At 53.5% G+C, this 23478-nt stretch overlaps 4 protein-coding genes across 4 annotated transcripts in view; 2 read left to right on the top strand and 2 right to left on the bottom strand.

The window, feature by feature from the left end:
• Positions 1–528: 528 nt before the first annotated feature.
• On the bottom strand, positions 529–13848 carry EMWEY_00014390 (RNA-binding protein, putative; the record flags this gene model as incomplete). Its single annotated transcript, XM_013479404.1, has 19 exons — positions 529–646; positions 811–895; positions 1085–1165; positions 1333–1365; positions 1555–1715; positions 1991–2577; positions 2793–3787; positions 4009–4132; positions 4356–4542; positions 4837–5003; positions 5350–5490; positions 5700–7587; positions 7814–8089; positions 8289–8335; positions 8740–9062; positions 9612–10370; positions 10500–10601; positions 11465–11573; positions 11758–13848. The coding sequence occupies 19 exons, from the start codon at positions 13846–13848 to the stop codon at positions 529–531; spliced, it is 8274 nt and encodes a 2757-aa protein (XP_013334858.1).
• Positions 13849–15592: 1744 nt separating this feature from the next.
• EMWEY_00014380 (hypothetical protein, conserved) lies at positions 15593–16958 on the top strand (the record flags this gene model as incomplete). The annotated part of the gene is made up of 3 exons (XM_013479403.1): positions 15593–16205; positions 16427–16644; positions 16938–16958. The coding sequence occupies 3 exons, from the start codon at positions 15593–15595 to the stop codon at positions 16956–16958; spliced, it is 852 nt and encodes a 283-aa protein (XP_013334857.1).
• Positions 16959–17153: 195 nt separating this feature from the next.
• EMWEY_00014370 (hypothetical protein, conserved) lies at positions 17154–20238 on the bottom strand (the record flags this gene model as incomplete). The annotated part of the gene is made up of 3 exons (XM_013479402.1): positions 17154–17438; positions 18236–18660; positions 18825–20238. 3 exons carry the CDS (start codon positions 20236–20238, stop codon positions 17154–17156), a joined length of 2124 nt encoding a protein of 707 aa, XP_013334856.1.
• Positions 20239–20756: 518 nt separating this feature from the next.
• EMWEY_00014360 (hypothetical protein, conserved) overlaps positions 20757–23478 on the top strand; it is a gene marked incomplete at both ends in the record, with an annotated part of 5255 nt that continues 2533 nt past the window's right edge. The window contains one exon of the mRNA XM_013479401.1: positions 20757–23172. Coding sequence (XP_013334855.1) covers positions 20757–23172 — 2416 coding nt within the window. The remainder of the gene's footprint in view (positions 23173–23478) is intronic.

Raw genomic sequence — 23478 nt, 5'->3', positions numbered from 1 at the left:
CAGCTGTCATTTTTTGTGTGTGCTTTTCTTCAGCGGAAGCCTGAGGAGACCTCTTAAGTATATACTATGTATTATATATTATATGTAATATATAATGTATATTATATACGATATACTCTATTATTCTGTCTATGTAGGAGACAGCATTTGTTAACACACCCATGAAGATGTGCAATCCCACGGAGACAAAAGCAACAGCATCAGCAACAGCAGCTGGACGCAGAAGCATCAGGAGCAGCTCCTACGGGGGGATCGCCTTTTCTGTCTCTGTTGTGTCTGCAGCAACCCCCCCTTTCCCCGTGCTACTTAACACATCAATGGCAACTATAATTATACTATGTAATATAACTAATATGCACAATATATAGAAAATAATATCCAATATATGTTTTATAAAATAATATATATGTAACTGCAAAGAAATGTTCGAATTAAACACAAAACGCATTCTTGCGAACGCAACTCCAACAATATCTTCATAACTTCGCGTTGGCACGAAGAGGGTAACAACAATATCCACCTAAGCGGCTAGCTGCTGCTGGTGCTGCAGGTGCTGCTGTTGCCGCAGCAGCCGTTGCAGTTGCTGCTATTGCTGCTGCTGTTATCGTTGCTGCTGCCCTGCAGCAGCAACGAGGAGCAGCCGCTCCTGCCGCAGCAACACTAGCCAGCGCTGCAGCAACAAATTGTTTTGACTTTTCATTAATGAGAAGACACAATTGCCTACAGGAACTGCGGGCTCTCGGTATTTGCTTTTTGCACTCAATCGGATGGTGTAGAAGCAGCGGGGGCTGTATGTACACTTGCTAGCACCTAGCCTCATCTACAAGGCTCCAAATAAGGCGCGCTGCTGCTGATGCTGCTGCTGCTGCTGCTGCTGCAGCTACACCGGGCGGTCCTATGAATAAAACCCAGAGGTAGACGAAGCCACAGCAGAGGGGGGTTTTCACAACCTCCAGGGCTGGTGTTGCGGCTGCTGCTGCTGCTGCTGCTGCTGCAGCGGCACATCCTGCAGCGCCCCCTCTGCTAGAGGCTGTGACGTGAAGATATCTCCTTGACTGGCTCTGCTGTTTTGTCTTTCGCTAACTTCGGCCAAAATTGCAGAAGCAGGAGGCGCGGTTCTTGAATGAGCATGCGACGAATTGTGGCTGCTGCTTTCCTTCTTCCGCTGTTCACGCACCCCACACAGCATAAGCAGAAACACCAAATCACTGAGTGCAATTCACATTCAAACAGCAGTTTTCCAGAGTTTCTGCATGAGCAAATATGAGGTCTGAGGTCTATGCACACATCAGGATCTGTGATGTATTTATGCTTAAGGTGCCTCTTCCTCACCTTCTTCTCCGACTTGCTCTTTCGGTGTTTTCCCTAAGCAACAACAAAACGAATCAAAACAAAAAGAGTAAAACACAAGAAAAAAACAAAACGTAAACATAATACAAGCAAAACTAAAAAAACCGAACAATAAACAACTAGACAGATGGCGTAGAAAAATTAAAGAAGATGGCAAAATAACAATACACGAATATCAATAAGTTAAGAGGGAGTTGCCTCCACCACCTGCTGCTGCTGCTCCGTGAGAGGTGGGAGTAGCTACCTCTTTTTGGTGTTGCAATTTCTCTTGTCTCTTTCTTTCTTCTTTTACTCTTCGCGCTTCGTCCACCGGCATAAAGTTGTTCGGATCCGTTAAGTCTAAGAAAGGGCCTCTCCGCTGCTTCCTGCAGCATTAGCAGCAGCAACAGCAAATGCACTGCTTTGATTACATGCAGATGCCCCATGTGTGCGCAAATAGTGTTTGCATACAAATAAATATTTGTCAAGGATTTTCAATAGGACAGCCAAGGAGATAATCTTATTTGGTGTTTGTCTAGGCAAACACCCGCCCGTTTCCTGTATAACCTCTAGCGTTAAGTATATGGGTTCATATTCCTAATATGTATTTACAATATCTATATTGACATGTATTTATACTCATTTATACTTGTTGCCTTACGCTAGAAATCGCTGCATGCGCTGCCACTTGCGCGACCGCAGCAGAAACTCTGCCAGATAGCTCAGGGGACCCCCAGAAGGGCCCCCCCTCTGCTGCAGCGCCACTTCCCCTGATGGACAGAGGCCCTCTCTGTCGCTGCTGCTGCGGCTGCTGCTGCGGCTGCTGCTGCGGCTGCTACCCGCCTCGCTGCTGCTCCCCTCGCTGCCGCTGCTGCTGCACTCAATAACGCTGCTGTTCGCCTCGTGGCTGCTCGTGCTGCTGCTGGTGCTCTCTCCTGTAACCGAGAAAGAGACAGAAGAACCTTCTCCCCCGCGTCTTCTTAGATTACCCGCCTCTGCAGGAAGGGCAGCAAGCGTCAGCTCGTCGCCACCAGTTGCGCCTGCTGCTGCTGCCGCGGCTGGTGCTGCTGCGGTTCCTCCCGAGGCCTGGTGTACCGCTGCTGACGCGACTTCTGGAGCAGGCAAACGCTGTGGACTATTCGGCAATGCTGAGCTGCTGCTGCTGCTGCTGCCGTGTGAGGAGGTTATCTCTCCGTTGCTGGGTGTGTGGGGAGCAGCAGGCGCAGCACGTAGGGGGGCTGCAAATTGCTGGAGCAGCGCAATCACAGGGCAACAGACGAAATCACACATGTTAAGAAGAGGAAACAAAAAAACAGCGAGCAAACAAATCAGAAACAGCCATAAATCCTAGACCCTACTTAGGCCCATACAGCCTCACGCAACACGCTTCTGTAGCACGAGCAAAGAAAACAGCTAGAAAAACAGCAGCAGCGACAGCAGCAATAGCAACAGCAGCAGCAGACCTCTACAGCAGATGGGGAGTCTGGTGGGGAGAAGTGTGCGTAGTCGATATCCATAGGTTGCACCCCAGCGCAGCCCTTCAACTCAACCAAAACGCCTCCTAACTGTTCCTCAACTACACGCGCAGGTGTTTCTGCTGGTATTGCTGTCGTCTCCGGGGCTGGTGCTGCTTCTGCGGCGGGGACGGCCGTAGCGGGCGCAAAAGGCGTCGCAGCAGCAGTGCTGCTGCTGCTGCTGCTATCCGCCGCATTCGCCCCTCCTTCTGAACCCCACAGGGTCACCATCCCGACGACGGTATTAGCAGAGGCTGGCGCATGCTGCTGCTGCTGTTCCTGCTGTTGAGTGAGAAGGGAATCTGCGCTGCTGCTGCTGGCAGATGCTGTCTCCCCCTGAGGCGAAAGACCCTTTGCTGATGCTTCGGGAGAGGGAGGCAGGCCGCTGGTAGGATTCACATCCGCAGCAACCCCCCCTTGCACCTGCTGCTGGGGCTCATCTTGTGAATTGAGGCGCATGTGTGGTGCCGGCGAGAAAGAAAAGCGCGGGGAGTCCTGAGCTTCTTCTACGGCGAGCAGTTCCGATTTGCACACCCCCGCTACTGCAGCAGCAGGATCGGCAGCCGCAGGAGCCTGAGGCGCTGCTGCTCCAGCCGGAAGAATAGGAATGGAAGGAAGCAAAGCATGCAGCAGTCCGGCAGGTGACACAGTAGAAACAGCTGCAGCAGCGGCCGCCTGATTTGTTGCTGCAACAGCAGCAGCAGCAGCAGCCTGCGGGTTGGCGGGGTCAAATCCACCGCTACGTGGTGAGAAGAGCTTCACCGTTATCGCATGCTGTTGCTGTTGCTGCTGCTGGGTGCTGCTGCGCGGGGTGCAGGGGCCCAGTCTGGGTGTATTGACCCCAGATGATGGCGAGGAAGGACATAGAGGAGGGCCGAGGCCTTCGAGCTGGACAAGGAGACTGAGATGTATCAGCACATCGGTTATTGCACCTAAGCCCTCAGCTGCAGCAACAGCAGCAGCAACAACAGCAGAAGTAGCACACCAGATGCACGCCTTTTACTTCCATGCTGCAATCTTCAGCTGGGCTCAGCGAGCTGAAAATGAATCGTAGCAGCAGCAACTCATGCTCTAACCGCAGCAGCAGCAGATCCAAAAGCAGCAGCAGCACAGGGAGCAACTGCTTAAGGAGCAGCAGCAGCAGCAGCCGGTGTGTTGTCCTCACAACGAGGCCTTTTTAGTTGCATTTGTTTGTTTCTGTGCTCGGAGACAGCCGCATCGAGGCGATCTAAAAGGCGACAATCTTCAAACAAACAACGCTGTATATTCTCAGACCCAATTTCTAGAGCCTGCATGCATGCAAACCGACAACATGCATGCAAACCCTTAGACCCTTTGCATGCAGGCACACCAATAGGACCATTACATGCATGCAACCAAGAGCAACAGCCTCGTGCATGCATGCATCCATGTCCTCTTGAAGAAGCAGTATAAGAAGCAGCAGAACATCGACAGCAACACGAGCAGCAGCAGCAGCAGCACGAACAGCAAGGGGAGCAGAAAAAGCAGTACCCGTTTGAGAATGGAGAGGAATTTTGCTGCGAAGATATGATGAGATCGTTTTTTAAAGAACAAATCTAAAAGGGAATTCCACTGTGTAGCAGAGATAAAAGACAAAAGAGAAGGTACTGCCAGCACCAGTTGCTGCAGAGCCTCAATAGCGTCAATACAAGAAACTCCTAACCGGGTAAGAGGATCCCTGAGGAAGACAGAGACATGAGAGAGGCAGATATATACATGTACACCCGCAGCATGCATGCAATTCTGCATGCAAACAAGAACGCTGCATAAATGCAGGCATGCAGACAGAAAGGGTACACCAACCCCTTCATTAATGCATACTCGCATGCATGGAATGGATGCATGCAGCAGTAGGAGCAGCGGGATCAGTAGCACACGGCGCAACACGCAGAGCCCTATATCCTCTCAGAGCATCGATGTAAGCAACGGCACCAGCAAAAACAACAACAGCAGCAGCAGAAGATGGGGTTACTTGGGTATAAAGCAGAGGAGGGAGGAGATTAATGCTGTTGGTGTCTGCAGCAACTGTTGCTCTATTTCTGGTTGGAATACAGAGAGGCAACGGTAGGGCTGTGCATGCAGTCCCACTGCAGCAAGCAGCTGCAAACAAGGCCCGCGGCTTCTGCTGCGAATAAGACTCTGCAGCAACAAGCACAGCAACAGAGGAGAGCAAATGCTGACAAACAAACCCTTCATTTACTTATAGGCAAGACAAGGAGGGAGAGGCTTCCAAAGGAACACAGTACAGGGGAGAGGAAAAAAGGAAAGAGGAAACAGGACACAACAGAAGACAGAGAAAAAGCAAGAAAGCCACGAAGGAGGCGACGAATTGGCCATACTCGAGAAGAGGCAAAGCGAGCAACAAGTAGGCAGAGAGAAAGACAGCAAAACATACACAAGGAAGCATAAAGATAGGTGAAGACAGAGGCTACGGAGAGACAAAAGAGGAAACAAAAGGAGACAAAGAATATTAATTAATATTTACCTGCACAACAGCAGAGACAAAACCAGACTTTACAAATGTCTCTTGAAGGAAAACTTTATGTTGATGCATTCCCATGGTGGGGTCGCTATAGACTTCTGCCATGTCTGTTGTCCCTTCCTGCAGCTTCTGCTGCATCCACAGCTGCGCACAGCAGCAGCAGCAACAACAGCAGCAGCAGCAGCAATTGGAGGGATACGTTTCATAAAGCAGTAGCAGCAATAAGAGTACAGCAGAAACAGAAGCAAAACCGCCAGCACCTGCAGCAAGTGTTCAGCAGCACCAATACCAGCACTAACACCAGAAGCACGTGCAGCAGCAGCAGCAGCAGCAGCAGCAGGAGAAGGGCGTACCTGAAATTCTTCTTCGGATACACCCGGTCTTGGTAGATTAAGTCCTGTACAGCCTGGTGGTCTGCATGCAGGATGTTTATAAGCCCCCTCAAGAATTCGCAAGAAAAAAGGGAAATAATCTTCAAGAGAAACAAAATGTAAAGGATGTGCTGCTGAGCATGCACCTGCTGCTGCTCGCATGCGCCATAGAGGCAAAGAACAGCGATCTATAGATAAGGTACAACCAGATGCGCAACTCCTACGACACCGATTGCTGCTGCTGCTGCTTGTTATGTGGCTGCTGCTGCTGCGCACAGGTGCAGGATGCTGCCTCCTCCCTCGCATGCTGCTACCCGCAACGGATGCTGATGCTGCTGCTGGTGCTGCTGCTGTTGCCGTTGCTGGTGTTGCTGCTGCTGCTTTAGGGGAAGCACCAGCAGCAGGAGCAGGAGCCGTAGAGGACAGAAATGGAGACGGCCATACAGGTGAAGAGCTGGGGGCATCAGTGCTGCTTGCTGTTGGCTGCTGCTGTTCCTCCTCCATACCCTCCGCCTCCATATCGCTGCGCCACCGTCCCCCTGCTGCTGCTGGTGCTTCTGCTGCTGCTACAGGTTTCGCAGCTTCAGCTGCAGGCTCTGGCTCAATTGCAGATGGCTGCAGGCCCTCCGAGTTAGGAGGCGTATCCATCCCCCACATCTGTGCGTCTTCCATGCTGCTGCTTCTGCTGCTGCTGCTGCTGCTGCCGCTGCTACTGCTACTGCTGCTGCCTTGCGTGGAAATCTCCGCTGCACTGCCTTCTGCAGGTGTCGTTCCGGCCATCTCAGTTGCAGATGCAGCAGCAGGAGCAGCCGCAGGAGCAGCAGCAGAACCGAAGAAGAGGATTTCCTCCCCTTCAAGGCTACCGCCGGAAGGGAGGGGTCGCTTCGCAGTGCTGGGTCCCCAATCTAACTCTTCGCGAGCCTCTCCAGCAGCAGCAACTGCAGCAGCAGCAGCAGCAGTTGCTGCTCCCGCTACTGTTGCCGCTTCTGTTCCCGCCGCTGGTGCTGTCCCTTGTGCTACTTCTGCTGCCTGATTGGCGCGCCACTTTGTTCGCTGCTGCTGCGAAGGCTGACCACTGGCACCCGCAGGCGAAGCCCAGGCGGAGCTGCGTCTGCGTGCAGCAGCAGCAGCAACAGCAGCTTTCTGCTGATGCTGCTGATATCTCCTCTTAAGATGCAGGGCCCACAAATGAAAATGCAAAGGGTACACGGCCCTCCCTGAAGGGGGCCCCCCCGTGCCCCATCCCCACGCCCCTGCTTCCTTCCCTTCTGCTCCTGCATTCGATCCCCAGACATATCTGCTGCCTCCTGCTGCTGCATCTGCTGCTGCTGCAGCTGAGAAACAGCAGAACGGTGTCGTCGTTGTCGCCTCCGTGTCTGAGTAAACCAAATGCGGAAAACGCTCCCTATACACCGCAAGACGCTGCTGCTGCCGCCTCTGCCGCCGCGCCTCTCCATGCAGACGAGATACCCCATGCTGGTGCGGATGCCTGCTGCTGCTGCTGCTATTATTGTGGTTGTTGCTGCTGCTGTCGTTGTTGTTGGACTGCCTGGTGACGATACGCGACTCTGGAGGACTGTGAAACGCAACAGTAGCCGCAGCAGCAGCAGCAGCAGCAGTACCGCTGCTGCTGCCCTCTGCACCGGGTAGATGCAGACTCCCACGCAAAGGCTCCTCAGCGGGAACCGTTCCATGCAGCGTCTGTTGTTGCTGCTGCTGTTGCTGTTGCTGTTGCTGCTGCTGTTGCTGTTGCTGTTGCTGTTGCTGCTGCTGTTGCTGTTGCTGCTGCTGTTGCTGCTGCTGCTCAAGAGCACTTTCTGCAGGAGTATCACTCTTCGCCGGCGGTTGAGGGGATACAGGGCAGCTACTGCTGCAAAACGTCACAACAGACACAGACCCTAGATCCTAAACCCTAAACCCTAATATAGGGCGAGCACAAGATCGACTACTGCGTCGCTCGTGTCTGTCGCTGTTTGTGTTCTGTTTCTGTATCTTTATCCTTTATTTAATTAATTAATTAAATTAATTAATTAACTAATAATTTATTATTGTGTTGCAGTGTATACAGGACAAAATACAGCAGTTACTATACTCACAGGTTGTTTATGGACTGCCTTCTCCTGCTGCCTCTGCTGCTGCTGCCGTTGCCCCTGGGTGCTTTTGTCCTCCACCCGGAGGGACCCGCTGCTGCAGCAGATGCATGCGCATTGCGCCGCTCGTGCTGCTGATGCTGCTGTTGGCTGTCCCCGTGCTGTTGCTTCCGCTTCTGCTGACGCTGTTGCTGCTGCAGTTCCCGCCGCAGCAGCTGCCGCTCTGCCTTGCTGTTGACAGCAGCACGTATGGGCCATCGTGCAGCCCCGCGGCGTCCCGCTCTGTAGCAACAGCAACAGCAGGAGCACTTGCTGGTGCTGCAGCAACTGGTGCTGCTGCAGCAAGTGCTTGAGTTGTTGCCGTTGTTGTTACTGCTCCACGACGAGCTGCTCGTCAGCGGCAAGAGAGAACGATGCCCTCTCCCTCCTGCGGCATCAGAAAAGGCAGCGGCGGTGTGCTGCTGCTGGAAGCTTCCTTCACCGCTGCTGCTGCTGCTGCAGCACAGTTGCTGATGCTCCCGATGGTGTCTGCGGGTGTTGCTAAGACCCGGAGAGAGACTGATGATGGGTAGTCCTGCAGCGGAGGACCGGCGCAGGCGGCTGTGTGGCTGGTGCTGCAGCGGTTGCGCTCCACAGCAGCAACAGCCGTTTCCCCCGCTACCGCCGCAGCAGCAACAGCAAGCCTTGCTGCAGCATGCGCATGCACTTCCCTGTCCCTGGGACAAAAGCTGCAGCAACAGACTGCTGCGCCGCTCGTAATGTCGTTGCCGCAGCAACCCAGCAACAAAGGAGGTCCAGCAGCAGCCACCAAGCAGCGCCTCAAGGACGGGGGCCCCTATGGGCCCCACGCATGCGCTGTTGCTCCCAGTCATACGCAGCAGCAACTCCTGCGAGGGAAGAAAAGAGAGCGACAGCAGCAGATGCCGCAGCACGTCGGATAGAGATATCGTGCTGCATGTATACGCAGCAGCAGACTCCCCTCCTGCTGCGGTCAAAGCTGCTCCTGCTGCAGGAGCAGCAGCAGCTCCTCCTGGCTCTGCTGCGACAGCAGAATCAGCAGCAGGCGACTGAGCATCAGCCTCCCCCAACAGGTCCTGCTGCTGGTTTCCTAAGAAAGTGTCGCTGTCCTCTTCTAAACCCTGGAGCTGCCCCTTGTTGCTGCTGCTGCTGTTGCTGTTGCTGCTGCTGTTGCTGCTGCTGCTGCGTGCTGCATCGCCAGGATGTGCAACAACAACATGAGAAGGGAGTGTCTCTACTGTACCATGAGTACAAAACAGCAGCAACTCAAGCAACTTCGTTATATGATAAGGGTTGCTGCCTCTGCTGCAGGTAGCAGGATGTAGACCTTGCAGCAGTGCAGCAGCAGCAACACCAGCAAACCTGCTGAGGAAGGATCGAAAGAATAGACATACATCATTCGAATTGCTTCCTCCTGCTGCTGCTGATGCTGCTGCTGCACCCTTGCTGCGGAAGGTTGCCTCGCTTGTAGTAGATAGACGCATGCATGCTAATGGACTATCAGCAGGGAAGAAGGCAGAAGAATTATCAGCAAAACAAGAGATAAAGAAATCATAAACTGTGTAAGAACGTCTTGCTACATCACGTGCTGTAAATAATACAGGACTGCTGCTGCAGCAACCATCTCCCCCACAGCAGCAGCTGCTGCTGCTGCTGTCACTGCTGTTGCTGCTGCAACAGCAGCAGTTGCAACAGCTGCTGCAACTCCCGTTGTTAATGCTGCAGCAACTGCTGCCACCGCAACCGCTGCAGTTGCTGCAACAACTGCAGCTGTTTCCTTTCCCACAGGTAGAACTACTACTACTACTACTACTGCTGCTGCTGCTGCTGCTGCTGCCGGAGCAACGACTGTTGCAACTGCAGCGCCTGCTGCAGCTGCGGCTGTCGCAAGTGCTGGTGGCTGGGGAGTTGGTTTCCTGTTGTTGCTGCTGCTGCTCGTTTTGAGTATCTGTTTTGTTGCAGCAGGTCTGTGCTTCTGGTGCTGCAGCAGCAGCAGCAGCAGAGGGAGCAGGATCATCATCTTCTGTATCTGCTGCAGGTCGTCTAGCTGGCAGCAAATGGCGCAACGAATCAGGAAATGGAGGAGGCAGCTCTGTGACGCAGCCGCACGTTGCTGCAGCAGCAGGATGAGGAGCAAAATGTGATGAATGACAGCAGCAAGGAACGACACCTGCTGTCTTCTGTTCCTGCAGTAGAGGTAGCCATGGCTCAGAAGCCTCACTGCTCCCGCTGCTGCTGCCACTACTACTGCTGCTGTTGTTGCTGCTGCCGCTGCTGCTGTTGCTGCAGTGGAAGCTATGTCTACACCATCGACTACTACGAGCAGCACAACACCGATGTGTAGTTTTTAGGCAACAATCTCCTTTCCTCTGTTGCAGTTGCCCTTGTCCCTGTCCCTGTTGTTGCTTCCCCTGTCCCTGTGCCTGTCCCTGTCCGTGTCCGTGTCCGTGTGTCTGTGCCTGTCCCTGTTGTTGTTGCCCCATTCCCTGTTGATCATGTTGTCCCTTGTATCCCTGTTGCTGTTGTTGATGTTGTCTATGTGAACCTAATACATGACATTGTATATAATGTGTAAATCTTAATGGTACAGAAACAAGAGAAAATACAGCATCTACAGCAGCAGCACCATAACGTTGTAATAATGCTGTAAATAATTCAAATAATGATGAACTACCAAATGTATTTCGACGTGAATCACTCAAATCAAATACAAATGGACAATCAGATGTTAAATCTGAGCATGATGCCTCCCCACAGAATCCACGATCTACGTAGTCTGCAGCAGACATACATACACATACACACACAGAGAGACAGACAGAGACAGAGAGACATACACACAAACACAGACAGACACACACACACAAGGAGACACAATAGGAGATACAATAGGAGATACAATAGGAGACATAATAGGAGATATAATAGGATACATAATAGGAGATACAATAGGATACATAATAGGAGATACAATAGGAGACATAATAGGAGATACAATAGGAGACATAATTGGAGATACAATAGGAGACATAATTGGAGATACAATAGGAGACATAATTGGAGACACAATAGAGGACATAATAGGAGACACAATAGGAGACATAATTGGAGACACAATAGAGGACATAATAGGAGACACAATAGGATACATAATAGGAGACACAATAGGATACATAATACACACAGGAGACACAATAGGAGATACAATACATATATGTAGATATAAGAAGACACAAGAAGACAGAGGAAATATATATGGCATAATATTATGCCTCAACACAGAAACCACGATCTATGTAGTCTATAAGAGACACAAGGAGACACAAGGAGACACAAGGAGACACAAGGAGGCACAAGGAGACACACAAAGACACGACGACACAATATATAATAAGGACACAAAGATAAAGACAAGACACAGGTAGCAAGACACAAAGACAAATACAGACAAATACACAAGACACAAGAAAAGAAAGAGACACACGATAAGCTAAGGATAAGACAGAGATTAAGACACAAAGACACAGTCTACAGGATTTAGTCTACTGCAGCAACAGCTCATGATGCTGCTGCTGTTGCTGCTGCATTGCTGCTGCTGTTGCTGCTGCATTGCTGCTGCTGCTGCTGCTGCTGTCTTACTTAAGAAATGGAGGTAAATAAGAGCCATTAGATGATGATAACGACCATAGGAAGGCTGTGGGGTCGGGTAGTACTGCAGCAACTCCTCCACCTCTGCTTCTTCAGCAGCCTGCAGCAGCAGCAGCAGGAGCAGCAGCAACAGCAACAGCAAAAAAGAATTAGTTGGACAACGGTCTCATAACGGTATGCAGATCAGGCAATAACCTGCTGCTGTTGCTGCTGTTCCTACTGCTGCTTTTGCTGCAGGTGTACGGATGCAGCAACGCTGCTGCTGCAGCAAAGAAAGCACTTACGGTTCTCGCGTCAGAGCTGCTGCCGGTGTCACAGGAAGGAGCGGCCTCAGCCTGCTGCTCTTGCTGCTGCTGCTGCTGCTCCTGCTTCTGCTGTTGCTGCTGCTCCTGCTGCGGACCGGTGGAGTCGGATTGCTGCTGTCCACAATCGGTGTCCATACACTCAAAAGCCAATGGCTGCTTCGCGACTTCTTCTGCTTCCCTCAAGAACTCTTCATGCTGCTGCTGCAGCAGCATCCCTTCCTCCTGCTGCTGCTGCTGCTGCTCGTGCTGGTGCTGCTGCAGCGCCGCTTGATCCTCTAACGTTATGCCTGTGCTGCTGCGTCGGTACTCCCATGGCTCGCTATCATGGGGCTCTGCTCCTTCTCCCTGCATGTATTGCCCCTGTGGCTTCTCTTCCTGCTGCTGCTGTTGCTGCTGCTGTTGCTGCTGCTCCTGCTGCGGACTCCTCGCAAATGGTGCAGTTTCTAAGACGGGCAGCTGCTGCGGTGTAGCTGCTGCTCCTTCCTCCACATCCACATTCATGCTGCTCTCCTCGGCGCTGCTACTGCTGCTGCAGCTGCTGCTGTCATTGTTGGTGCTGCTGCCATACAGGAACTCCAGGCCATTCGGCGGCTTCTCCTGTTGAGCACCGATCTGCTGCGGCTGCTGCTGCTGCTGCTCACCGCTCTGCTGCTGCTGCTGCTCGGGAACAGAAACAGCTAACTGAGGAACTCCTGCATGAACAGAGGAGTCCTGCAGCAGCAGCAGCTGCTGCTGCTGCTGAGGTCTTACCTCTGGCCCAACCAAATCCATACCCTCAACGCAAGGTGGTTGCTGCTGCTCTTGCTGTTGCTGCTGCTGCTGCCCGGGCTGCGCATCCGCCAACCCACAAGTATCAACGTTCACTGTGTCTCCTTCAGGCGGCAGCAGCAACTGCTGCTGCTGCTGCTGCTGCCGCTCAGCAGACTGCGGGACCCTGCCAGGGGAGAATCCCTCCCTGGAGAGCATGCCATCGCTGCCAGGCAGCAGCTGCTGCTGCTGCTGTTGCGGTTGCTGCTGCTGCGGTTGCTCTTGTTGCTGCTGCTGAGCAGCTGGAGAAGCTGTGACAGCCGAAACAGCAGCGCAAGCAGCTGCAGCTGTTGTTGTTGCTGCTGCTGTTGCTGCTGCTGCTGCTGCAGGGGAGACAGGCCTCGAGATGCGCTCTGCCAGCTCAACGAAGACACGAGATACATCGTGCGACGTGCCCCTGATGCTGCTGCTGCTGCTGCTGCTCTCACTACCCTCGCTGCTGCTGCTGTTGCTGCTGCTGTTGCTAAGCAGGTTCGGTGTCGCCGCTGCAGTAGCACCAGCTGGTGCAGCAGCAGCAGCAGCAGCAGGTTCTTGTGTAGGACTCTGGTGACCCACGTCTCTTTCCGACGGTCCCAGTAGAGAGCCCTGCTGCGGTACCTCGTGGCTGCTGCTGCTGCTGGTAGTGCCGCTGCTGCTGCCGTTGCTGCTGCTGTTGCTGCAGAGAGTTTGACTCTCCCCTCCCTGCTGTTTTGGGGGGTCCGTCTCTGCTGCTGCTGCTGCTGCACCAGTTGGTGGTGCTGCGCCAGCATCTCCTGCAGCTGCATGCGTTGCAGCAGCAGCAGCAGAAGCGTCACGTACCTCTGCTTCGGAGGGGGGCCCAGCAGCAGGACTCAGGGGAGCAGGCACAGCCAGCGCAGCCTCGGCTGCTGCTGCTGCTGTTGCTGCTGTTGCTGCTGGCTCAACCCCTCGTTGCTGCTGCTGCTGCTGCAGGTGTCCCTCACGAGGTGAAGGGCAGCTGGTGTCTCTCTCACCTTCGTCCTTCTGCTGCTGCTGCTGCTGCTGCTGCGACGGAGTGTCACACGGCTGTTGCTCAGCCTGCTGTGGCGGAGAATGCCGTTGCGGATTTTGCTGTTGCTGCAGCAGCTGCTCCTGCTGTTGCTGCAGCTGCTGCTCTTTTAAGTCAGCATTTCTAGGGGTAAGCCCGTCGTTCCCCATTGCTACCATTAATGTGCTGCTGCTGCTGCTGCTGCTGCTGCTGCTGCTGCTTGTGAAGCATTGGCTATTCGTTGCAGACTCTGGTGGCGCAAGAAGAGAGCTGCCCATTTGAGACCTGCTGCTGCAGGCCCTGGTGCTGCTGCTGCTGCTGTTGCTGTTGCTGCTGTTGCTGCTGCTGCTGCTGTATAAGACAGTGCTGCTACTGCGGGGACCCACCCACTGGTTGTCCGTCTGATGCTGCTGCGCGGTGTAACATTATAGTTGCTGCATTGCTGCTGCGCTGCTGCGCTCATTCGCCTGTACACTTCAACTAGCAGCAGCTGCTGCTGCAGCAAGAGCAGCAGCAGCAGCAGCAGCAGATCAAATCCCCTTTAAGGATATATTTGCGGAAAGGAAAGGAAGACAGCAGAGGGACAGGTTGCATGTGCATCTGCCACGGCTGCTCTAGTGCTGCCGTCGTAGTGTCTGCTGCTGCTGCAGCTGCTGCTGCTGCAGCAGCCGCTGCTGCTGCTGCTGCTGCTGTCAGCACTCCTGATCTGGTCTCAACGCGAGTGAGGACCCAGCAGACACCTTCGACTCCAAAGCCGTAGCTGCTGTTGCCGTTGCTGCTGCAGCAGCTGCTGCTGCAACTACTGATGCTGCTGCTGCTGCAACAGATGCAGCTGATGATGATACTTCTGCTGCTGATACTGCTGCTGCTGCTGTAGAGTGTCTCGTGTTGCTGCGGAAGAGCAGCAGCAGCCCTTCCCCGGCCCACCGGCCTGCGCCTCAGGCGAGAGCAGCAGCAGGGAAAGCGGAAATTCTAGAGGAAGGGCAGTTGCTGTTGCAATTGCTGCTGTTGTTGTTGCTGCTGCTGCTTCTGTGCTGCTGTGTTGCTGTACACATACGAGGCGAGCAACACAGGGTGAGTGGCATCTGCTGCTCCGTCTGCGGTTGCTGCTGCTGCTGATAGATTGCAGTGTGCATACACCCGACTGGAGGGCGGGAATTCACATATAGTTGTATCGGAAGGGCAGCAACTACGAGAGGCCGCTGCTGCTGCTGTTGATGCTGCTGCTGCTGCAGTTCCTTGCTGCTGCTGGAGGAGTCGGCGTAAACACGAGGCCCCCAGGCGACAGCAGCTTTTCTCCTTAAGAGGGATTTAACCGATCCTTCTCTTTATCTAGCGCTGCCGTGTTGCCACAAATAGCGCAAAAAAAGTTGCTGCTGTAGCAGCAACGTCTGCAGCAGCAGCAGCAGCAACAGCAGCAGCAACAGCGGCCGCTGCTGCTGTTGCTGTCGCTGCAATTGCTGCTCCTGTTGACTCCCCGCCACCTTCCCTCTTAATGAAAAAACACTAAAAACTAATAACAAAGGGTTGTTTTAACTCTTACAGCAGCAGCAGAGAGGCAGCAGCTAACAACGTTTCCTATATCTGTGTGCTGCTCTCAAGGGCCTCGTAACAGCAGCAGCAGCAGCAGCTGCTGCTGCTGCTGCTGTTCTAACGGTTCAAGTTGAAGCGCTAATAGAAAGGGTTCCTCCAGCTGTCTGTACAGCTGAGCAGCTCCAAAGGCTCCGTCCTGCCTTCCTTCTCTAAGCAGCTGCTGCAACAACTGCAGCAACGGAAGCAGGAGCAGCAGCAGCAGCAGCAGAAGTCATCGCGGCATCAGTCACAGGGGCACGGGAACTGCAGACCATTAGTGTTGGAGGAGCAGATCAACGGGGTATAGGCGCTGTTGCTGTCTGCTGCTTCTGTTGCTGCTGCTGCTGCTGCGTGCTGCACTCAACAGCGAGAGCAGCAGCAAAGTCATTCACCAGCAGCAGCAACAGCAACAGCAGCAGCAGCAGCAGCAGCACTCCCGTCCTCATCGCAATGTTTTCTTCTCCCGTAGGGCGCTCTCCTGCTGCTATATCGGATACTTCTCCACCAGAAACCCCCACAGCTGATTCATCACAGCAGCAGGAGCAGCAACAGCAGCAACAGCAGCAGCAGCAGCAGCAGCGGGCAGTGCTGCGCTGCGGCGACGCCTGGAGGGGCCTCTATCGCCCTACTATTTATCCAGGGAGAGGGGAGTTTACAGAGAGAGACATCAAAGATATTTGCTGCACCTTCTTGCTGCTGCTGTGTCGCCAAATCATTGCTGCTCGCAGCAGCAACAGCAACAGCAGCAGCAGCAGCAGCAGCAACGGAAATGGCAGCAGCAGCAGCAGCATCCTGCAGGGGAATCTCTGCTTCGATGGCTCTGCCTCATCCCTTCCTGCAGCTCCCTCCCCTGTGTCCCAGCAGCAGCAGCAGCAACAACAACAACAGCAGCAGCAGGAACAGCATGAAGAGCAACAGCAGCAGAAGAGTTTGCTGCCAGCAGAGGGAACCCTTGAATTATTTTTATCTGTTGCTGCTGCTCGTGGTGCATGCAGCCTATCGAGGCCAATTCCTCTAGAGGATGCAAATGATGTATTCGCCTTCCTAACTACTGTCTGGGAGAGTAAACCCTAAACCCTAAACCCTAAACCCTAAACCCTAAACCCTAATTTTGAATACATATACCCTAGGAAGTAGTAGGGAGCAGCAGCACCGTAGCGGAGGTGTGGCAATTGCTGCTGCAGTGCTGCTGCAGTGCACTGCAGCACAGCGCAGCACAGAGAGGGTTTAGGGTTGCTAGGGTTTAGGGTTTAGGGTTTAGGGTTTGTTATGTGTGGGGTGCAGCATTATTTCTGGAGGAGGAATTGTTTACTGCAGCAGCAGCAACAGCAGCAGCAGCAGCAGCAGATGAGGAGGGTATTGATATTAATCAGCCAGCAGCAAAAGCATTTACAAGAGATTATAAGGCTATAGAGGATAGCAGCAGCAAACTTGCTGCTGCTGCTGCTGCTGCTGCTGCTGCAGTACCCCTATCCCCACAAGAACAAATCCTTGTGCAGAGGGTAGGGCTTATTTATCTTCTTATGTGGATATACTATACCCAGCCCCTCATCATCACCAGCAGCAGCAGCAGCAGCAGCAGTAACAGCAGCAGCAGCAGCAGCAGCACGGAGATGCCAACAGCCGCTCTGCTGCGGCCCATCCCTCTCTCTATCCGTAAGCTGCAATAAAGGGTTTAGGGTTTAGGGTTTAGGGTTTAGGCCTATCTGCTGCTTGCTTACCCGTAAACCCTAAACCCTAATGAGTGTATGAGGGTTTAGGGTTTAGGGTTTATGTGTGTCTGTGTGTGTTATAGAGAGTGGCAATTTGCTGCTAAATATTAGCCGCTGCTGCATGCGTTGCTGCTGCTGCTACGATGCACCTCGTGTGCTGCGTCTGCTGCACTGCAGCAAAGCATTTTGCTTCTCCTTGCTGCTGCAGCGGCCACCATTAGATTACCATTTAGATGGCAAAGGGCAGCCACTAGATTTATGTAGACGTCTGCTGCTGCATAATGAGCTGTACGTACACCTCAACCTCCTGCTGCTGATGCTCCTGCTGCTCCTGCTGCTGCTGCTGCTGCTGCTCCTGATGGTGTAGGTCCTAGGGATTGCGCTGCTGCGTGCTTTGTTTTGTGCTGCTGTGCAGCAAGAAGACACTCGTCGTCCGCAAACCTCTTGCTGTACGTCCTTACCTTCTCCCTTTGCTTCCTGCTGCTGCTGCTGCTGCTGCTGCACCTGCTGCTGCCAGTCCTCTGCTTATCTTGCTGTTCTTGCTGCAACAAGAACTGGTGCTGCTGTTGCTGCTGCTGCTGTTGCTGCGAGCAGAAGGCAATAGGACAAGACATGCATCAGTCCTTAGATCCGCTGCTGCAGCGGCTGCAGCGATCTGCGGTGTACGTACACCCCAGCAGCAGCACAGGAGAGCTGCTAAGCGGGCTGCAGCAAATCGATGGCTTGCTGCAGGTAAGGGAAGCACTAAACCCTAAACCCTAAACACTTATTAGAAAAGAAGACCGTTGCAGCAGCTGCTGCTGTTGCTGCTGCTGCTGCTGCCTACAGGAACTTGAGCAAGAAGTGCCTCCTTTTGTCCAACGGGAAACGACGAGCTAAACCCTAACACTGCAGCAGCAGCAACAGCAGCAACAGCAGCAATAGCAGCAATAGCAGCAATAACAGCAATAGCAGCAATAGCAGCAATAGCAGAAACAACTGTAGCAGCAGCAATAGTAGCAAATGCAGCAGCAGCAGCAGGACGCATGACTAAATGTGGTGTCGTGCGGCTGCCATGAGGCAGCAGCTGCTGCTGCTGCATGCATGCAGCAACAACCCTACTCGAGGGTTTAGGGTTTAGGTTTTTTTTTTATTTTCTCTTGGCTGTACACTTGGCTCCTCTAAACCCTAGGGTTTAGGGTTTAGGGTTTAGGGTTTACAGACCCTCAGGGTGTATCTTGTCGTCTTATTTATGTGTTCGCTGTGACGGCAAACACTAAACCCTAAACCCTAAACCCTAGATAAACCCTTAACAGGTTTTATTTAAAAAAGGACCCAAGAGGGTCTACCTAGTATTAGGGTTTAGGGTTTAGGGTTTAGGGTTTAGACTCCCTGCAGTTACAGGCCCCGTTTTCGGTGCCTGTAGCAGCTGCTGTTGCAGCAGCTGCTGCAGCTGCTGCTGCTGTTGCTGCTGCTGCTTATCTGTTTGTGTCTCTACAAGGGGCAGCAGCAGCACATCATATGAGCCCATATCTAGTGTATTTAGTTGCAATTCTTCTGTTTGCTGCTGCTGCACTTGCTGCTGCTGCTGCTGCACTTGCTGCTGCTGCTGCTGCACTTGCTGTTGCTGCTGCATCTGCTGCAGCAGCTTGACCGCTTTTGCTTGTGCGCGGGTGATGATCACCAGGGGTTTCCTACGAGAATCTGTGGCAGCCTGCTGCTGCTGCTGTTGCTGCTGCTGCTGCTGCTGCGACCCCAATGCGGTGTATAGACAGCTTAGCCATCCCTTTGTGCTGGGCTTGTGGGGGCAGAGGACGCGAGCAAAGCCTGCGGAGGACAACAGCAATCTGAGGTGTACAGGCAACTCCTTCTGCTGCAGCAGCTAATAGACAGCAGCTGCACACAGACAGCAGCAGAAAAACAGGCACCAGTAGCAAACAGGCAGCAGCAGCAGCAAGCAGCAGCAGCAACAGCAAAGGATAAACACGCACCTGCCTCTTTTGCTGCTCTTGCCGTCGTCTCCCCTATGCAAATCGCTACTATACAGTTGCACCTGCTGTTGCTGCTACCGTCCCTGCTGCTGCTGCTGCTGTTGCTGCTGCTGCAGCAAACAGGCAAGCGGTTTGCATGCACCCACGAAGATACAGCCGAGGGACTTCCAAACATAACAGCAACTCCCCAATAAGGCACTTCCTTGCTGCTGCTGCTGCTGCTGCTGCTATTGCTGCTGCTGTTGCTGTTGCTGCAGCTGCAGCTGGGTCTATACCTGCTGCTGAGCAGCTGCAGCAGCTGTCTCCTCACCTCCCGAGACAGCTGAAGAGCAGCAGTTGAATAAACACGAAGAGGCACAACTCGCCAACATACAGCCTGACTTGGATCGCTGCAGCAGCTGCTGCTGTTGCTGTTGCTGTTGCTGCTGCTCCTGCTGCTGCTACTGCTGCTGCTGAGGCAGCGAATGAGCTGATCTTCTGCTAATGCAGAGGAAGGCCATAAGAGACGACAAAGACGTCTGCTGCAGCTGCTGCAGATTAAGGGTAGGGATAACAAGGGAGGACGTAATCTGCTGCTACCTGCTGCTGCAGTTGCTGTTGTTGCTGCTGTTGCTGCTGCTGTTGCTGCTTCTCGCTCTACTAAGGATTGCAGCTCTGCTGCAAGAGATGCAGCAGAAGACACGGAGGAGACAAAAGGCTGTAAGAGATTAATTGCATTGTCAGCGTATTGTCCATCCTCCTCCTGCTGCTGCTGCTGCTTGAGCTGCTGCTGCTGCTGCTGCTGTTGCTGCTGCTGGGTGTGCTCACATGGCAGCAGACCGCCTCCAGATGATGGAGAAACAGCAGCAGCAGCAGCAGCAGCAGAAAGCTGCTGTGTGAATTCCTCCGCAGTTGCCTCACCGACAGCAGCTACCAGCACTGGCTGCAGCTGTTGCTGCTGCTGCTGCAGTTGCTGCTGCTGCTGCAGCGGCGGTCGCCGCAGCAGCACATCTGCTGCTGCTACACCAGCATCCCTGCAGCAGAGGAAGAAATACTTCACTGCCTCGGGAGAAGTTAAGGCTAACACATCGAACCCTCCAACGCCATCTGCTGTTGCTGCTTCTGTTGCTGCTGTTGCTGCTGTTGCTGCTGTTCCTGCTCCTGCAGTATCGGTTCCTGCTGTTTCGGGTACCTCTGCTGGTGGCTGTATTGCTGCTGCTGCAACCGGTGGTGCTGCTGCTCCAACTGTGCTGCACTTGGATAGGGCCCCTTTAGCCCACCTGTGCCTCTGTGACGGCAGTGTGTAGCTGCTGCTGCTGCTGCTGCTGCTATGGATGAAGGCAGCAGCAAACTTTGACTGCAGCAACAAGGCGTCTGTGTGGCTCAAATAGCTGAGGCAGCAAATGGCTGGCAGCAGCAGCAGCAAAAGAAACATCACCTTATCGTCTCTTCATCATGCCGGTGCACTCAACAGCAGCAAGAGCAACAGCAGCAGAAGCAGCAGCAGTAGCAGTAGCAGCAGCAAGCTTCCCCCTCCACTATAGTTAGCAGCAGTCTTCTTCCGTGTCTTCTTGTTCCTCAGTCTTTAGCTCAATACTAATTAAAACAAATTTCTGCTTGGTTGCACACACAGCCGTAGCAGCAGCAGCAGCAGCAGCGGCAGCAGCAGCAACTGCTGCTGCTGCTGTTGCAGCATTCCTCGTCGTCTGCTGCCCAAGAGGTGACTGTTTCTCCGCGAGTTCCTCTTTTGTGCTATTTTTATCTTTTCCTTTTATTCTTATTAATTTAAATACTTCTTAAGCCTACAAGAGGCTTTATCTTGCATGCACAGCAGCAGCAACAACAACAACGACAGCAGCAGCAGCAGCAGAAGGGCCCCCGCCGGCGTGGGGCCCCCCAATCGATACCAGGCAGCAGCACAGATCGCCATTTAAATTCTTTATTTAGGCAAAGATGACAGCCCCTTCATCTCCTTTATTGAAGACAGCGGAGCCCGCTGCTGCTGCTGCTGCTGCTGCTGCAGCAGCAGCAGCAGCAGATATGGCCAACAGTCCCCGAAAGAGGCAAAAGCAGGACCTTCCTTTACAAACCAACTGTGCTGTAGATGGGCAGGTGCAAGACGAGCTGCAGCAGCAGCAGCAGCAGCAGCAGGAACAACAGCAGCAGCAGCAGCAGCAAATGTATCCCTACCTAACCCGCCCCGATGCAACAACACTGTTGAAGGAAAGCGGAATCGATGCATATGCAACAGACCCACCAGCAGCAGCAGCAGCAACAGAAGCAGCAGCAGCAACAGCAGCAGCAGCAGGAACAGCAGCAGCAGCAGCACCAACAGTTATTGGATTTAAAGGAACAATTAAAACTCTCTTTGAGGACTTTCAGGTGTACGAGGACCCCGGCATTACATTGCCGCAGCAGCAAACAGCAGCAGAAGCAGCAGCAAACAGCAGCAGCAGCAGCAGCAGCAGCACACCTGGACGCCCGTTACGGCTTACTTCTTTACTAAATCCGCAGCAGATAATCCATAGGCGGCAGCAGCAGCAGCTGCTGCTGCGGGGGGAGGGCCGCATAACCTCTACCTATACCCTTCCTATTCGTCTTAAAGGTGAAGCAGCAGCAGCAGCAGCAGCAGCAGCAGAGGCAGCAGCAGCAGCAGAAGCAGAAGCAGCAGCAGCAGATGCTGCAGCAGCAAAATTAAGCATAGGAGATCGTATTAATGTACAAACTTTTGTTAGAGGTCTTGCGGTGTATTGTCTGCCTACAAGACGGCAGCAAGCAGCAGCAGCAGCAGCAGCAGCAGCAGCAGCAGCAGGAGATGATGAGCAGATTAAAAGAGATCAGCAGGCTGCAGAGGAGGCAGCAGCAGCAGCAGCAACAGCAACAGCAGCAACAGCAGCAGCAAAAGAGATAATGGAGGGTCTTGAGCATCGCATAGATGCAACAAATCGTCTTAACCTACCTGGTCTTGCTGCAGCAGCAACAGCAGCAACAGCAGCAGCTGCTGCTGCTGGAGGCAGCAGCAGACCATCTGCTGCCTCTCTAGCAAACCCTTTAACTGATGCTGAAGGTGCGCCTTCGTCAGACAGCAGCAGCAGCAGCAGCAGCAGCAGCAGTACCAACAACAGCAGCAACTCTCAGGAGTCTGTTGCTGCCGCAACAGGAACACCAGCAGCAGCAACAACAGCAACAGCAGCAACAGCAGCAGCAGGAACTCAAGACTTTACGCTACCAGAGTTATGGTTACTAGGTGACACAGTAGCAGCAATTCAAGCAGCAGCAGCAGCTGCTGCTGCTGCTGTTGCAGCGCTTCCCCAGCCTGCTGCTGCTGCTGCTGCTGCTGGAAGCAGCAGCAGCAGCAGCAAGCTGAGGCCAGAGGTCGTTGCTGCCATTAGCTCGCATTTGCCTGTCACTGAGGACAGAAGCGAGTGCAGCAGCAGCAGCAGCAACACCAGCAGCAGCAGCAGCAGCAGCAGCAAGATATGGAGTATACGTACAGGAGGCCTGGATGCATTTTATAAGCAGCAGCGCATGCATTTGCATGCATCTGTTCGTCAGCTGCTGCCTTTTGCTGTGTCTGCTGCTGCACCTGTTGCTGTTGCTGTTGCATGCGGTGTCTTTGCTGCTGCTGCTCCTTCTCCTACAAATCCCCACTTCCTGCAGCACGCTGCTGCTGCTGCTGCAGAGATGCATCCAGAGGATGCTGCTGCTGCTTCTGCTGCTGTTGCTGCTCTTCCTTTTGTGTCTCTTGAGGCAAACTGGCGGCAGCAGCAGCAGGAGCTGCTGCAGCTGCAGCAGCAGCAAGAGCAGCAGCAGCAGGAATTAGAGCAGCAGGGGAATTTCGATGCTGCTGCTGTTGCAGCAGCTGCTGCTGCACTTGCTGCTGCTGCTGCTGCTGCTCCTCCGCAGCAGCTAATTCGTCTTATCCTGCAACCGCAGTGTCTTGGCTACCTCTTTAAGAGACACGGTGTCTCTATGCAGCAGCAGCAGCAGCAGCAGCAGCAGCAGCAACACCAGCAGCAGCAGCAGCAGCAGCAGGGAGGTTCCCATGGAGTAAGGAGGCCTTTCCGTTACAAACGTGCACTGCAGGACAGGGGCACCCAAGAGGAAGCAAATAGCAACAGCAGCAGCAACAGCAGCAACAGCAGCAACAGCAACAGCAGCAACAGCAACAGCAACAGCAGCAACAGCAGCAGCAGCAAGGACAGCATTCTTGCTGCTGCAGCACGAGCAGCAGAGCGTTATCTTGGTGGTCCTTGTCGCCGTTTCCCTCAGCAGCAGCATCATCATCATCAGCCACAGCAGCAACAGCAACAGCAGCAGCAGCAGCAGCAGCAGCAGCAGCAGCAGCAGGAAGGAGGAGGTCGTTATAGTATAATAATATTACATAAACAGAATAGAGACACAGCAGCAGCAATTCATTGCTTGTCTTGCTGCCTAAGGAAGCCTGCTGCTGCATTTGCTGCAGCAGGAACAAAGGATAGAAGAGGAATTACTACACAACTTATTTCTATTGATAGGGTCAGCTGCTGCTCCTGCTGCTGCTGCTGCTGCTGCTGTTGCGTGCTGCTGCTGCTGTTGCCTGCTGCTGCTACGTGTGTGCTGCTGTTGTGAGTGTTTCTGCTGCTGCTGCTGTTGCTGCTTATATGTGCTGCTGCTATGAGTGTTGCTGCTCCCC

This window comes from Eimeria maxima, genomic scaffold, assembly GCF_000499605.1.
Source record: "Eimeria maxima Weybridge genomic scaffold, Emw_scaff111, whole genome shotgun sequence".
NCBI classification, from domain to species: Eukaryota; Apicomplexa; class Conoidasida; order Eucoccidiorida; family Eimeriidae; genus Eimeria; species Eimeria maxima.
This window is presented reverse-complemented; position numbering and strand designations above follow the sequence as displayed.